Source organism: Polistes dominula, unplaced genomic scaffold, assembly GCF_049000335.1.
Source record: "Polistes dominula isolate Pdom_NZ unplaced genomic scaffold, Pdom_raw_medaka contig_12, whole genome shotgun sequence".
Classification (NCBI taxonomy): Eukaryota; Metazoa; Arthropoda; class Insecta; order Hymenoptera; family Vespidae; genus Polistes; species Polistes dominula.
This window is the reverse complement of record NW_028301116.1, coordinates 323,680-337,570: the sequence shown is the minus strand read 5'-3', so window position 1 is coordinate 337,570 and position 13,891 is coordinate 323,680. Positions and strand designations below refer to the sequence as shown.

Genomic DNA, 13,891 nt, shown 5'->3' with positions numbered 1-13,891 from the left:
CTCTGCTACAAGACTTACGTACGAATATTGTAAAGAATACGACTGTTACAGTGTATGAACTAATTGGACCGGCGCACGCCCGGCCCGTGCCACACGCACGACTTATATTAAACTAATCTATTAATACTTAAAGGAAGAAGATGAAGAGGATGAAAGGAAAAAATAAATTACAAAGTAATAAAGGATTATGGAGTATTTGAAGTTATGTTTTTAAACTGAATTTTTGAAATAGAATGTGTACGGAGAGGCAAGTGCAGATCTTGTTTTTTCTGTTCCCTACACAATTTCATCTACCGAATCACCTTATAACTAGCGTATGCATCAAATAGCAACTGTATGATAGCCTATGATATACTTCATGTATTATTATTATTTATGTTTCAGTTTGAAGGAAGGATTATTTACTACAAATAAAATTTAAATGTCTAATTTCTTAGTTACCGTCCCCTTTTCGCATAATTATTTCCGCGTTATTAAAACGTTCATCAAAGATACTTTATTATATTAATAAATAGACAAGGTAGAAATTATTTCTTTATTTGAATTATTAATTTATAGTTTGTAAAAACGACGAAAGGGAAAAATAGTAAAATATAAAGCATATGCTGCTGTCATGGCTACGCATCGGTAAGAGATAGTAATCAATTGTTCCTATTTTTTTTTCTCGTTTTTAATCTTTCGCTGTATGCTACGTAAATGTAATATCGATTAATTTTATTTTACTAAATAATCGAACAATAAGAGGATTTGATTATTGCATGGATTAAACGCTCAATAAATTGTATAGTATTTTCGATAATTCTCGAAAGTTTCCACCAATAAAATTTAACATTTAGATATTGCTCGACTTCAAAGTCGATCAACAACAACTATGTCAAATAAATGTAATGTCATTGAACTAACTAAGAAGTTTCTTTCATAATAATAATTAAAGTATATAAATATATACCAAAGATTATGTCTCCCGTAAATGAAATTTTCACAAAATATCTATATATTATAGAATTGTTTTCATTCTAATGGACCAATATGTATAAGTTTTTCAACGTATGGTTAATCATTACACTTAGTCTACTAAAAATAATATGGAAAAATTTATTAGAATTACGCATACCATATTATAAGTGGTACGATAAGAAAAATAGTGTATGCATTTTATATTCTAGCAATAATTTTTTAGTTGTTCATAAACCTTATGATATGTTTATAAATAGTAATAGTCCAGAAAGGAAGGTAAGCAGAATTGAAAAAGAGAATGTTCATAACAACCAATCACTTGAGTCATTTATTTACAGATTTGTTAATTATATATATATATATATATTAACTAAGATAGTTATCTAAGTTTGAACATTTCAGAATACGCTTCAGTTTGTTTTAAAAGAAATGTTTCCAAATTTGGCTAACCCAATGTTAAGCCATGAATTTCATTTTGTGCACAGATTGGATTATGCTACAAGTGGCATTATTTGTATAGCATTAAATAAGCGTGCAGCACGTGCTGCTTCTATTGCATTTGAAAAACAACAAGTACAAAAATACTACTTAGCGTTGTTACATGGTCATGTAAATGATTCATTTATTATAATTGATAAACCTATCGGTTAGTGTTTATACGTTATAAAGATATTCATCGGTTCAATTGAAATGAATGCTTTTATTAATTGTGCATTATGATATTTTGTTTATATGATTTTAAAAGTTGACAACTTTTCTATCGAAATTTATATACAATGAGCATAGTAGAAATGATTAAATAAATTGTTGTTTAGGTGATGACATAAGAGAACTAGATGGAAATAAAAAAATGTGTACAAGTAACAGCTTATATTGTATAAAGCCAAGAAAATCTCGTACTGTACTCTTAGTATTAGAATATGGTTTTAGAAAATGTAAACCTGCCACTAAAGTATTGCTATGTCCTAAAACTGGCAGAAGACATCAATTGAGAGTACATTGTGCCTCAATAGGTCATACAATAATAGGTGATTATACATATAGTGGAAGACAAGATGTGGAGCCCCATAGAACATTTCTACATTCTTTCAGGTACTTTTCTTACAGCTTCCAAATATAATATAATAATCATAATTTTACATTTATTTATAAATATAACATTTTTTAAGGTTAATATTAAAGAATAATGTTGAAAACTTAGATTTAAGGACAGCAGATCCTTTTGTATCTGCTGATAGAGCAAATAAATGGCAGCCAACAAATATTATTAGAACATTAGATGAAAATATATTTTCTGAAATTCTTGAACTTGCACAATAAAAAATATCTCTAATTTGACATTATATATTAACGTTTCACTATAATATATATTATTCTATTCCCTTAACTCCAGACGTAGTTATCTCATATCGTATAGTTTTGAATGGCAAATAAGGTGAGAAAGTAGTAGCATAACGAATAGAGTCTTTTCTAAATAAATATATAGAATTAGTTACCATACTTGACCATGTTATTCCTAAAGCAGGTTGTTCTTTAATGTCACAGTATTTGTTCCTATTTTCTATAACTGCTGATACCTATAAATTATTTCTTCATAAGTATACTTATATAAATTATATTTATAGATATGTGTAATAACCAGTATTTAGTCTGATGTTACCTGATTCAGACAAACTATACAAATATCATTATTTTGACATAATTTATGTAACTGTTGTCCCACAGTTCTTAAACTTTTAGATCTGTTTTTTAATTCATCATTCCATTCTTCTACTCTATATGGAGCAGCTATAGAATCAATTATTAGCAGACGTATATTTTGTTTTTTTAATAACAGTGGTACTCTATATATCAGAGATGATTCTAAGTCTTCCTAAATTTTAAGAATTACATTTTAGTACATTACATAATTGTCCCAGTAAAATAAATTAAACAAAGTTATATACTTGTATTCATAAATAAATAATATTTTATTACAATAGTTGCGATGTGTTCCACGAATACGATGTCACCATTTATATTGTCATAGTTTTTAATGGCATCTAAATTCTTAATAAATTCATATAACCGTTTTGATGGGAAAGTAGATTCGGTACAAATATATATTGCACCTATACGGTTATTAACAATAAAACAAAGTGAAATTATTCAAATAAATATTGATAAAAAAAAATACCAAACATACTGATAAAGTATCAATACTACCAGCAGCAAAGCCACCTGCAGTTAAAGGTAATTGTACAGTTAGACATAATTGAAGAGCTAATTGGGTTTTTCCAGTACCAGCTGCGCCATAAATTTGTGTAATACCTTGACAAGGAATGCCACCATTTAATATTTTGTCTATTTTAGGACAACCAGTTGACAAGAATTTCTCTTGCTTCTTTAAATCCTTTGCACTTATATCTATTAAGTTTATATACATCAAGATGTAAATATATATTTATATTTTATAATTCTTTTCAATTAAAAATAAAATTATATATACCAGTAGAGTCATCCATTACTTTTCTTGGAAACAAATGCAGTATATATACAAAAACAAATTGTAAGTGGTTCGAATGATCACAAAGAGGTCAGTCTACTTGTTAATACGTCCTAACACTTTTACATACGTGTGAAGATAATAAGTTTTACAAAATAATTATACATTTAAATGATTTTTTTTTATAGAATGACTTGTAATATTCTCGTATCATTTCTATGGAATTACATTTGTACTACATTACTATTGTAAAGGTTATTATTTAGAAATGTTCAAAGTTTATTTTATTATTTTCTTTCATAACCTCTCCATTAAAAGTATCACTTATATACATTTTGATCATTGATTCTATTAGAAACTAACTTAGAATTTGTGTTAGATCATTTTTAAAGTTATATTAACGTATGCAACTAATTGATATTATAATACTAACGATATATATATATATATATTTTTAATAAAATTTAACGTAATTATTATAAAGTTTATTAATAAATTTTATTTTACGTCATCATTAAATTTCATGAATATTTAGGTATATTGAACTAATGAAATAAAGGAATTTTAGTAATTGTAAGCTTGTTAATAATATTGATCATTTAAGTAGCTTACTACATTATCCAATAGTTTTATAACTTTAATAAACTTGTCAAACTTGTAATATCAATACTTGATATAACAAGATTTAAGTAAAGCTAATTTTATTATCCACATTAATATTATGAAAAAGATCATTTATAATATTATAGATTCCTTGCTGTGTGCAGGTAATCCACGAAATAGGTTTTCTGTTATTTGAAATCTAGTTAAAGAATGACGTTTTGGAAAATGCCGATTAATAAAAAAATCAATGTCTTCGTTATTATCAATTGCCTTCATAGTAGCTAATAGTTTTTCTTTATTGTAATTCATTGATTTTGATTTATCAACTACTTTGCAGTCACTTTCTTCATTGGAATTACTACAATTTTTACCAGTGTTGTGCCCTATATTAGTGCTAGATAGTGATTTCTTTTTTTTATCCATTTGTAATGTATTATTAACATCATTGTTTATTTCTTTAGTAGACTCCACTTTGAATCCATTAGGTATTGTTTTCTCATACTCCGATATGGAGTTTGTTGATTTATGTTGATCATCATAATTATGTTCATCTATCTGTTGTAGTTCATCTTTTACCTTATCAATAGAATAACTAATATTGTCATATATCAATGAATAATCTTTATCAATTTCTGAATGTTTTATTTCTTGATCAAGCTCCGAATGAACTGTCGAATATTTTTCTATACCTTCAGATTCATCTTGCTGCAAAGATATGGAAGTCGTTGTTCCATTTTCATCATAGGTATTTTGGGTGTCCAATTTCAAATGATTTAATTTTTCATGGTCATTAATCAATTGATTTTTTTCATCCTGTATATGTATTTGGCCTAAATTATACTCGAGATCGTTCAATGTATTTTTTATTGAAAGATTTTCTACATTTTGTCCAGTTTTTAAAACTTTTAAATCAATGTTGTGTGTTGTATCATTAGTGGTCAAATCTTCTGAACAAGTGTCAGAGTATATTTTGTTAAATTTATCATTTTGTAAGTTAACAATAAAGCTATCTTTAGTAAGTTCTTCTTGATTTGTTTCAAAGTTACATCGATAATCATAATTATCTTGCTGTTCTAAAATTGTATCCTGTTTTTGAGGATTTTTATTATACGATATTTTTGTAGTAGAAAATTGTACATTGGATCCATTTTCTTTAGAGTCTGTCATATGAGAAACTAAATCATGATCTGTGCTATTAATCATCCTAAAAACAGATCGCGCTTAATTATTATATTATAAATGACATTAAACGATTAATATGTATATCTTGTATTTTCTAACAAACCGTGTATATAAATCATGAGAATTTTTGATTGTATTCATCCAATGATAATTCCTATTTTTATCTTCATCATTTTCATGTTCACTATTAGTATAATCAGAAAACTTTTCCAATTGTTCATGCTGTTCTTTAGATACTTCATGGAAATTTTCATCTATTTTGCACTTATTTTCTGATTCCATCGGACTTGTCATATCATTTTCATCAGTTAACGCAATTCGAACATTTTTATTTAATTTTGATCCTGAATTTTTAAACTTTGGTACCAATTCATCAAATGAAAAAGACTTCATATCGTGTGACTCTTTTTGAAAATGTAATTTATGAGTTTGTCTCGAATCTATCATGATTTCTGTACAATTCAAATCTGTTTGTTGATTTGCATTTTTACCGCTAATAGTGTTATTAATCATATCATCATTTAATTGAGGTGTACTTAATGTAGGCTAAAAATTAAAATCACAATAATCAAACATCAAGAATATTTCAAATGATGGAAGTAAAAAATAATGTTTTCCTGTCTAAATTTACCAAGTTATCACTTTGTTTTTTATATTTGTTGGTTGTATTTAACTGCATTGATGAACTTGTAGTACTGAAATTCATAAATGAACAGATATAAAATAATAAAAGTCATTAAATTAATGAGAAGAAGTGACCTCTTAAATAATAATAATCATACCTTACATTCCTCAAATTTGTAAGTGATTGAGTTACCAAAATTTTATCTTTCTTATCAATTAATAATTGTTTTCTTGTTTTGTTGCTTACTAAATGTTCTAAATCTTTCACTTTTTCAAGTGCTTCTTGTAAACTTTTCTGCGTTTGTTTGTGCTTAGATACTTCTACAAATAATTGATGTTTCAAACTTTTACTTTCCAAGGCTAATTTTCTTTGTAACATCTGTTCAAACAATTGCAACAAAAAGATCAATTATCAATAAGAGAATATTTATTATTAAATAAATACTGTGATGATATATATTGTACTTGTATATTTTCTTGTTGTTGCATTATTTTGTTGTTTAAATCAGAAACTTCCATCTGTAATTTTTCCCTTTCTACTAAGTTTCGATCTTTACTGAGTCGTAATAAATGTTTATTTTGAGTCTATAATTAATATAATTTTGAATAAAAAATTTGTATATTTTCTTATGATCATTGGATGAATCATTTGTACACACAAGATAAGAAACTCACCTGCAAGGAATGCAATTCATTTTCTTTTTCTTTCAATAAATCAGAGTTTTTCTTATGTAAGGCTTTTAATTTTTTATGTTTAATTTGAAGTATTCTCAATTCTTCATGATGTGAATTAATAATTTTTGGTAACTCAGCAGTAGTTCCCTCATAACGCCTTAACGCAGAATCTTGTCTCTTCTGCAATGCTTTTAACAACCTGTTTTCGTTAGCCAATTCCTCAAAAATAAAAATAAAATTGTATTTGCTCTGTGTTATGTTATTATGATGATTTAAATTGACACATCCAGACAGATACGCTTACATTTAGATGATAATGTGCATCGGCAAGTTGATTTTGCAATTGTTTAATACGAAGCATTTTTGCAGATACAACTCTTTGAGCAAGAGTATTTTTATTTGCAGATTTTGCTAATACTGTACTGTTAGAACAGACTCGCATGCTATTTTTATATGATTCTCCTGTATAAATTATAGAATTATAGTCTTTCAAATATTTCATTTATTGCCTCTTTTGTAGAGATATATTTTTAAATATATAACGTACCAAGCAAAGGATGCAAACATTTTTTATTTGACGACGGGCACGTACTCCTACATAGTGAATAGCTTTTACTTTCCTCTATGTTATTTTGTTTTCTGAAAATGATGTATGTAAAAAATCATACAAATTATAAATAGATATGAAAGATCAATATGAAAATGAAATGAAATATACATATATGAATTTATTATGTGACACTTGAATATGGTAAGATTTAGCCCTCTGCAAGGAATATTATATATAAGGAATATAGTTTACCTATCCACATTTTCATGAATATTATTCAGATGCAATTCAGGTAATGTGGGCACTTCAGTTTGCATTTTGTAGTAATTGATTATTCGTTAAAATTGTCATTTTAATCTTGTTCAAAACAACTACACAGTATCAAAAGAGAATCCGGTTATTAGAAATGTGCATACCTAACTGTGTACGTAATATACTATCATTCATTGTTATGTTAACTGGTTACCCAGGTAACGTAGAATAAATATTTTCGTAATCGATGACGTAATCGTATATGATTATAATGCTAAGTTCTAAACTTTTTTACCGTATTAAATATGCTGGGTGTAAAAATATATACATAATAACTAAAATAAATACTTTTTATTCCACAGCCAATTCTACATAGTATTTACATTATCTTTCTTACTAAATATATGTACATTTAATACACATGTTTTACCGAATAAATCAGATAGAGGTAGCTGGTAGCTTTACACTTTCTTCAAAGTATCAAGATAAACAATGTAACATTCATGTATTAACATGTATGTAATTTTGTTCATACAAAATCTCTAATCACCTTGAAAATTCAACAAAAAGACTTAAATGAAAAAAGTAATCTCATCTTTTGAATAAATTTCATATTTTATATTTATTGCCTATTTTTAATTAATTGCTTCCTCCAGTTCTAATACGTTCATGTGTTTCATCCAAATATGATTGCATGCCAATACTTTGTGTTTCCCATAATTTATTATAAAGAGAATTGGGGTTCGATATGAGAGAAGAATGTGTTCCTTTTTCTATTAATTTGCCATTATCTAATACAAATATCTCATCTGAATCCATGACTGTAGATAAACGATGTGCGATCATTATTGATGTACGTCCTTTTGTTGCTCTTCGTAATGCTTCTAATATGTTCTGTACATATAGAAATATTAAATTTATTTCAATTAAAAATAAATATTATTACATTCTTAGAAATAATGACAAGCTCTTACATGTTCTGTAATAGAATCCAACGAAGAAGTAGCTTCATCAAAAATTAATATAGGACTATCTTTTAGGATTGCTCTAGCAATCGCCACTCGTTGTTTCTCTCCTCCGCTCAATTTTAGACCACGTTCTCCAACAGGAGTATCATAGCCTTGTGGCCATTTAAGAATTGCATCATGTAGATTTGCCATTTTAGCAGCTTCATAAACTTCTTCCTTTGATTTGCGTAAATTACCATAGTGAAGATTATAGAAAATTGTATCATGGAAAAGTACTGAATCCTGCCATTAAAAAAATACATTACTTAATTATTATTTAGAATAAATCTTTCTTTTTTTTCATATTAAGTTATACCATACCTGAGGTACTATGGCTATTGATCTTCTAAGATCATTTATGTCAACGTCTTGTATATTTTGACCATTAATCAAAATATTTCCATTTTGAGGATCAAAGAATCGATAAAGTAGTCTAACTATTGTAGTCTTACTAAAACGATATATTCAATTACACATGATGATTTTCAGAAAAATGACTAATATTTATTGTATAAATATTATATCTCACCCACAACCAGATCCTCCTACAATAGCAATTTTTTTTCCACTTGGAATATGAAAAGATACATCTTGAAAGATCGGTTTGCCTGGTACATATTGAAAATTAATATTTTTAAATTGTATATCAGAATTGTTTGGTGTTACATTCAGACTTGCAGCATTTTCTTTCGTCTGTCAACGTATAATTATATGATATATTAGTATTTAAATACCATAACTAAAAAAATACAATTGAATAAGTATTCATTCAAAAGTACCTTAATATTAGTATCCATTGTCATCAAAGTAAACATTGTCTGCATATCGATAAAAGCTTGTCTCACTTCTCGATAAACAGAACCTAGAAATCCTAAAGGTACTGATAATTGAAACAACAAACCATTAACCATCACTAAATCTCCAACAGTCATAGTTCCTAGAAACAAAAATATCAATATATTGATTATTCAAAATCACTACTATAGCAATTGTAAGTGTAAGTATAGAGTGCAGTAAATACAAGGACATAAGAAAACTAACAGATTTATGTTACCATTCATAATATTCTTTGCTGCTAATATCATTATAAAACTCAAAGCGGTACTAAAGATGGCATTTTGACCAAAATTTAACATAGCTAAACTTGTACTCGTTTTTAATGAAGCTGCTTCATACTTTTTTAATGATTGATCATACCTTTCAGCTTCAAACTTTTCATTATTGAAATACTGTAACATAATATAAATATATACATTAGAGTGGGTCAAAAAAATGACTTTTTTTTTTCAAGTGCCACGGAAAAATGGGTTGCTAGACACCTTAAAACAATTATGAGCTCACCAAATATGAGCTCTTAATTTTAATAGGAAGATCCTCCGCATCGCAGTTTTTTTTTTTTTCAGTCTAATAGATTAAAATTCATACCTCATTATTTATTGATTGTACAGAAAAATGTTTTAGACGAATTTTGTAGGAAATTTAATGCTCTACAATAAATGACTATTATAAGATGCGCAATACAAATTTTTGTAGGAAATTAACTGCTCTATAAAAATGGTGTCTTATGTTTTGGCGATTAAATTAAGCGTTCAAAAGATATTCATCATCAAACTTTCATGTGTACTGATTTTTGTTTCTGAATATCTTTTAAACACTTAATTTAATCGCCAAAACATAAGACACCATTTTTATAGAGCAGTTAATTTCCTACAAAAATTTGTATTGCGCATCTTATAATAGTCATTTATTGTCGAGTTATAAAATTAGGGGATCTTCCTATTAAAATTAAGAGCTCATATTTGGTGAGCTCATAATTGTTTTAAGGTGTCTAGCAACCCATTTTTCCGTGGCACTTGAAAAAAAAACAAAGTCATTTTTTTGACCCACCCTAATATACATACATATATACTTTTGATTATAAGTATATTTAATAATAAGTTGAAATAAAAATGATACTAGAAATTTTATTTACCTTTACTGTTTCATAATTAATGAGCGAATCTATCGCTTTATTTCCAGCTTCATTTTCCGCTTGATTCATATATACTCTAAATTTAGTTCGCCATTGAGTAACTCCTAATGTAAAGGCAGTGTAAATACCAACACAACCAAATGCTAAGGTTGCATATTCGGGTCCACATTTTAAACCCAAAATAGTACTAACTAAAGCTAATTCAAAAATAGTAGGCACAACATTGAAAACCATAGCTGAGAGGACAAAATTGATACCACGACTTCCTCTATCTATTACCTATATGTTAAACAAAATGATAATATTAATATAAGACTTTATGAAAAATATTATAAATGTACATTTACCTTAGATAGAGCTCCAGTTTGTCTGGACAGGTGGAATGCTAAATCAAGATTATGCATATGTAAAAATACATTTTTAGCTATTTTTCTAATTGAGTGTTGAGCAACTTTTGCAAATACGGCATTTCTTAATTCACTGAAACCAGCTGCACCAGCACGAGCAATACCATCTACAATAAATAATAAAAAATCATATAAATTGATATATGTAATATTTATAAAAAAAAAAGATATGTGGAAAGAATTCTTACATCCTATAAGTAATGAAGTTGCAACTGTAGTGATAGTTTCAGGAGCAGTTCCCAACGTCAATATAGCCTTGCCAGTAGTTTCAATGCTATGCTGGTTCAAACTATCCACAGCATATTTAAAAATAAAAGGAACAGTTACGTTTAAAACTTTGGAACCAATTAATAATCCAACTGCTAATTTAACTCTTTTTTTAATTTCTGGATCATCCTAAATATTTATAGAAATAAGTATGAAAGTCAATTGGAATGAATATTTGTAATTATTCAACTTACTTCTGGCCAGATATATTTTAGCATTGCCTTGAGCATATCTGTTGAAGTAACTGATGTATGTTCTTTTAGTGACATTGCATCTCTGTTTAAACTAGATGCACCTGGATGGAAACAGTTTCTTTTCTGTTGTCCTGGCTTTCCTCCAGTTATGCCCGTAACTGATAATATATATTTAACAGGAGAGACAACTGATTTTGATTGTGGAACATTTTTCTTTTTTTGTGCCCGATCTATTAAATTTCCAGTGCAGTACTGTAAATTCAATGTTTATTTGCTATGAGTGCGTGTCAAAAATATTGCATTTTTTTTTTTTTTGAAAGATTAAATTTGTAAATTATATTCAAGTCTTTTTTATGTAATATATATTTATTTCAAATATTTTACATATATGTGTGTATACTTTTCAAGTATAAATTTAAAATAATTGAATAATTATCCATTATAAATATATTATATAAAATAAATGCATATTTTCTTATTTATACTAATTTTGTCAATGATACATTTAATATTTCAATATATTCTTTTATAAGATTGATTGCATTTAAAAAACTCTGGCTACATTTGTGAATATAATTCATACTATTTAAGTAACTCAAATATTCATTCATTTTTAAATGTAAAATTTGTACACCTAAACTATATATTTTAATGTGATCTTCTGAACTAAAAGATGCCCCATATACTTTTATATTCCAACAATCTTTTTCTAAAACAGTACTAGCAATAAATAATGTAATAATGGCATTGTAATTCAAACCATCTCTCGTAAAAGCCATGTTTTCATTGAATTTATTAGACACAATAAATTTGAATGCATGTTTTGATATTGTAACGCATGATTGGATATCAAATATATTGAAAACAACTTCATCCAATGGGTTATTAGGTATAAAAAAACCATAATCTATATACAATTTAAGACTGTTGTGAGGACCATAATTGATAAAGACCTGAGAATCTTTTTCAAATGGTTTCAAAGTAGAAAGTTGATAGAATTTATCTTTATATTCATCTACAATTAATGAAACTGATACAGAAGCATTTATGTCATGATTGAATAAATCTAAAAATGGTGCCAATGCTAAATTATTTGGCGATTTTATTTTTAAGAAATTATCCTGTATCTCTTTTTCATTTATATATACAGATCTGGTATTTACAACATAATACGCCCACTTATATTTATTAAATGTCATTATTGTTTCAAGAGGAATATTACAATGAGAGCAATAATTTTGTTCTTTTTCTTTTAATGTTTCTATGCTTCGCAATAAAAAAGAAAAATGTCTTACTATATTATGTACATTATATATGTGCTTTTGAATGAAATTAGGTAAAAATTTTTTTTCTTTTGACGTACAAAATTCCGGCGTAGAAAAATTAAGTGGAAGTGAATTTATATAGGGATACCATTTTGATGAAGTTCCCAAATGGTCTTCATATATTAAAAATACTGAAAGTATATGTTGAACATTATAACTTTGATCCTTTGAAAATAAAATTCTAGCATTAGATTCGGACACGGTAAGTGTCGTTATTAACATTTTAATAGGTAATTTAATTAAAATTTCATTTTCTTTGATATTCCTTATTGTTTTTAAACCTCTGCCAGTAATTGGAAAATTAGTAGGAATAAAGTTAGAAGTAGAACAAGAGTTTTGAAATAACCAATATTTTAAAAAATTCATAGCATCATTTTCTTCGGACTTTAATTTTTGTATATTTAATTTCTTCTTTTGACGTTTCCGTGACGTACGACCCATTGTGATATAAGAAAATATTTAGGTATTCTGCAGAAACAATAAGTACAAACAAATAGTTTACGTGTTTAATATATTCCTCTTGTTCTTATTTATATAGAGTGATTCTATATGTGTACATTTATTAGAAATATTTAGAAATGACAGATGAGATTGTTATAAAAAAACTTCCATACAGCAACTATTTTATTAATGCAAATGCATTATAATGTTATATTATAGGTTAGGCTTTTCAACATTTCAGCAATTTACAAATTATATTATATTATACAATAAGTATGTTACTCATGATTATCTCCTCTATCATTCCTAAAAGTTTATAACTAATAATAAATCACAGAATTACTTTGTAACTTATAAATAACCTAAAATTCAAGAAAAAATCTTTTCACATTTCAATTGTATATGATTTTTAAGATATTAGTTTTCAATAAACTAATATTTAATATTTATTTATTATATATTATAATATTATAAAGCAGATTTGATTGAAATAAAAATTGGTTATCTTATCGTACTATTAAACATTGTATATTACCCGTATTCCTAGAATTGGTAATGGGTATGGTCCAACATTGGTAAGTCTTCTTTCTTTCATTAAGATATTTTGTCTTGAAATATTGGTTGTATAGGTAAACGATGTAACCCAAATATTCTTATCAGTTCTTAATGCTTTACATAGTTGACGATTTAAGATGACACTTAACATGTTTATAAAATATTTCTTATTGCAAAAATGAATCGAATGAATCTTTAATAAAAGTCAATTGACAAATTGCACATTCTTAACATAAAATTGACTAGAGTATATTATGGTTTTTTGAATCAGTTCAGTTAATATTTATTTTGGAGCATATTATATACAATTCTTAGAACATGTTACGTACTCACGAAGAGACTAACTTCATTCTATGCATAGGATTGCACAAGCGTGCTTCCTGATCATAGAGATA

The 13,891-nt window shown here is 26.8% G+C and overlaps 4 protein-coding genes and 1 long non-coding RNA gene across 6 annotated transcripts; 2 read left to right on the top strand and 3 right to left on the bottom strand.

The window, feature by feature from the left end:
* The first annotated feature begins 104 nt into the window (after window positions 1-104).
* Window positions 105-2,300, top strand: LOC107071285 (pseudouridylate synthase RPUSD1). Its single transcript, XM_015330157.2, has 4 exons — window positions 105-1,233; window positions 1,360-1,603; window positions 1,773-2,049; window positions 2,127-2,300. Exons 1-4 carry the CDS (start codon window positions 1,030-1,032, stop codon window positions 2,275-2,277), a joined length of 876 nt encoding a protein of 291 aa, XP_015185643.1. The 5' UTR covers window positions 105-1,029; the 3' UTR covers window positions 2,278-2,300.
* Window positions 2,075-3,584, bottom strand: LOC107071286 (DNA repair protein XRCC3). 2 transcript variants are annotated; one of them, XM_015330160.2, is made up of 5 exons: window positions 3,446-3,584; window positions 3,163-3,363; window positions 2,935-3,068; window positions 2,618-2,830; window positions 2,075-2,534 (listed from the first exon to the last, which is right to left on the bottom strand). In XM_015330160.2, the coding sequence occupies exons 1-5, from the start codon at window positions 3,459-3,461 to the stop codon at window positions 2,328-2,330; spliced, it is 771 nt and encodes a 256-aa protein (XP_015185646.1). In that variant the 5' UTR covers window positions 3,462-3,584; the 3' UTR covers window positions 2,075-2,327. The 2 variants fall into 2 exon arrangements, with proteins under 2 accessions (XP_015185646.1, XP_015185645.1); XM_015330159.2 differs by lacking the exon at window positions 3,446-3,584 and having other exon boundaries at window positions 3,163-3,382.
* On the top strand, window positions 3,050-3,452 carry LOC149031035 (uncharacterized). The gene is made up of 2 exons (XR_016178086.1): window positions 3,050-3,189; window positions 3,310-3,452. It is a non-coding gene; the product is annotated as an uncharacterized LOC149031035 (long non-coding RNA).
* A 319-nt stretch (window positions 3,585-3,903) lies between the features above and the next one.
* LOC107071297 (uncharacterized) lies at window positions 3,904-7,518 on the bottom strand. Its single transcript, XM_015330185.2, has 9 exons — window positions 7,329-7,518; window positions 7,074-7,165; window positions 6,831-6,988; window positions 6,527-6,745; window positions 6,317-6,436; window positions 6,010-6,230; window positions 5,859-5,922; window positions 5,331-5,773; window positions 3,904-5,249 (listed from the first exon to the last, which is right to left on the bottom strand). Exons 1-9 carry the CDS (start codon window positions 7,391-7,393, stop codon window positions 4,178-4,180), a joined length of 2,454 nt encoding a protein of 817 aa, XP_015185671.2. The 5' UTR covers window positions 7,394-7,518; the 3' UTR covers window positions 3,904-4,177.
* A 146-nt stretch (window positions 7,519-7,664) lies between these two features.
* Window positions 7,665-13,871, bottom strand: ABCB7 (ATP binding cassette subfamily B member 7). Its single transcript, XM_015330186.2, has 11 exons — window positions 13,477-13,871; window positions 11,176-11,427; window positions 10,903-11,110; window positions 10,655-10,821; window positions 10,308-10,586; window positions 9,390-9,564; window positions 9,115-9,272; window positions 8,865-9,028; window positions 8,657-8,786; window positions 8,303-8,578; window positions 7,665-8,222 (listed from the first exon to the last, which is right to left on the bottom strand). Exons 1-11 carry the CDS (start codon window positions 13,645-13,647, stop codon window positions 7,968-7,970), a joined length of 2,235 nt encoding a protein of 744 aa, XP_015185672.1. The 5' UTR covers window positions 13,648-13,871; the 3' UTR covers window positions 7,665-7,967.
* Between the last annotated feature and the right edge of the window lie 20 nt (window positions 13,872-13,891).

Coding starts and splice junctions, on each gene's coding strand:
- LOC107071285 (XM_015330157.2), top strand. CDS start 1,030: ATGTATAAGTTTTTCAACGTATGGTTAATCATTACACTTAGTCTACTA. Junction 1,604..1,772: donor TATAATTGATAAACCTATCG/GTTAGTGTTTAT, acceptor ATTGTTGTTTAG/GTGATGACATAAGAGAACTA. Junction 2,050..2,126: donor ACATTTCTACATTCTTTCAG/GTACTTTTCTTA, acceptor ACATTTTTTAAG/GTTAATATTAAAGAATAATG.
- LOC107071286 (XM_015330159.2), bottom strand. CDS start 3,382: ATGTATATAAACTTAATAGATATAAGTGCAAAGGATTTAAAGAAGCAA. Junction 2,831..2,934: donor TGGAACACATCGCAACTATT/GTAATAAAATAT, acceptor CTTAAAATTTAG/GAAGACTTAGAATCATCTCT. Junction 2,535..2,617: donor GTATAGTTTGTCTGAATCAG/GTAACATCAGAC, acceptor AATAATTTATAG/GTATCAGCAGTTATAGAAAA.
- LOC107071297 (XM_015330185.2), bottom strand. CDS start 7,393: ATGCAAACTGAAGTGCCCACATTACCTGAATTGCATCTGAATAATATT. Junction 7,166..7,328: donor ATTCATGAAAATGTGGATAG/GTAAACTATATT, acceptor CATCATTTTCAG/AAAACAAAATAACATAGAGG. Junction 6,231..6,316: donor AACAACAAGAAAATATACAA/GTACAATATATA, acceptor TTGTTTGAACAG/ATGTTACAAAGAAAATTAGC.
- ABCB7 (XM_015330186.2), bottom strand. CDS start 13,647: ATGTTAAGTGTCATCTTAAATCGTCAACTATGTAAAGCATTAAGAACT. Junction 11,111..11,175: donor TAAAATATATCTGGCCAGAA/GTAAGTTGAATA, acceptor ATAAATATTTAG/GATGATCCAGAAATTAAAAA. Junction 8,223..8,302: donor TGGATTCTATTACAGAACAT/GTAAGAGCTTGT, acceptor CTATATGTACAG/AACATATTAGAAGCATTACG.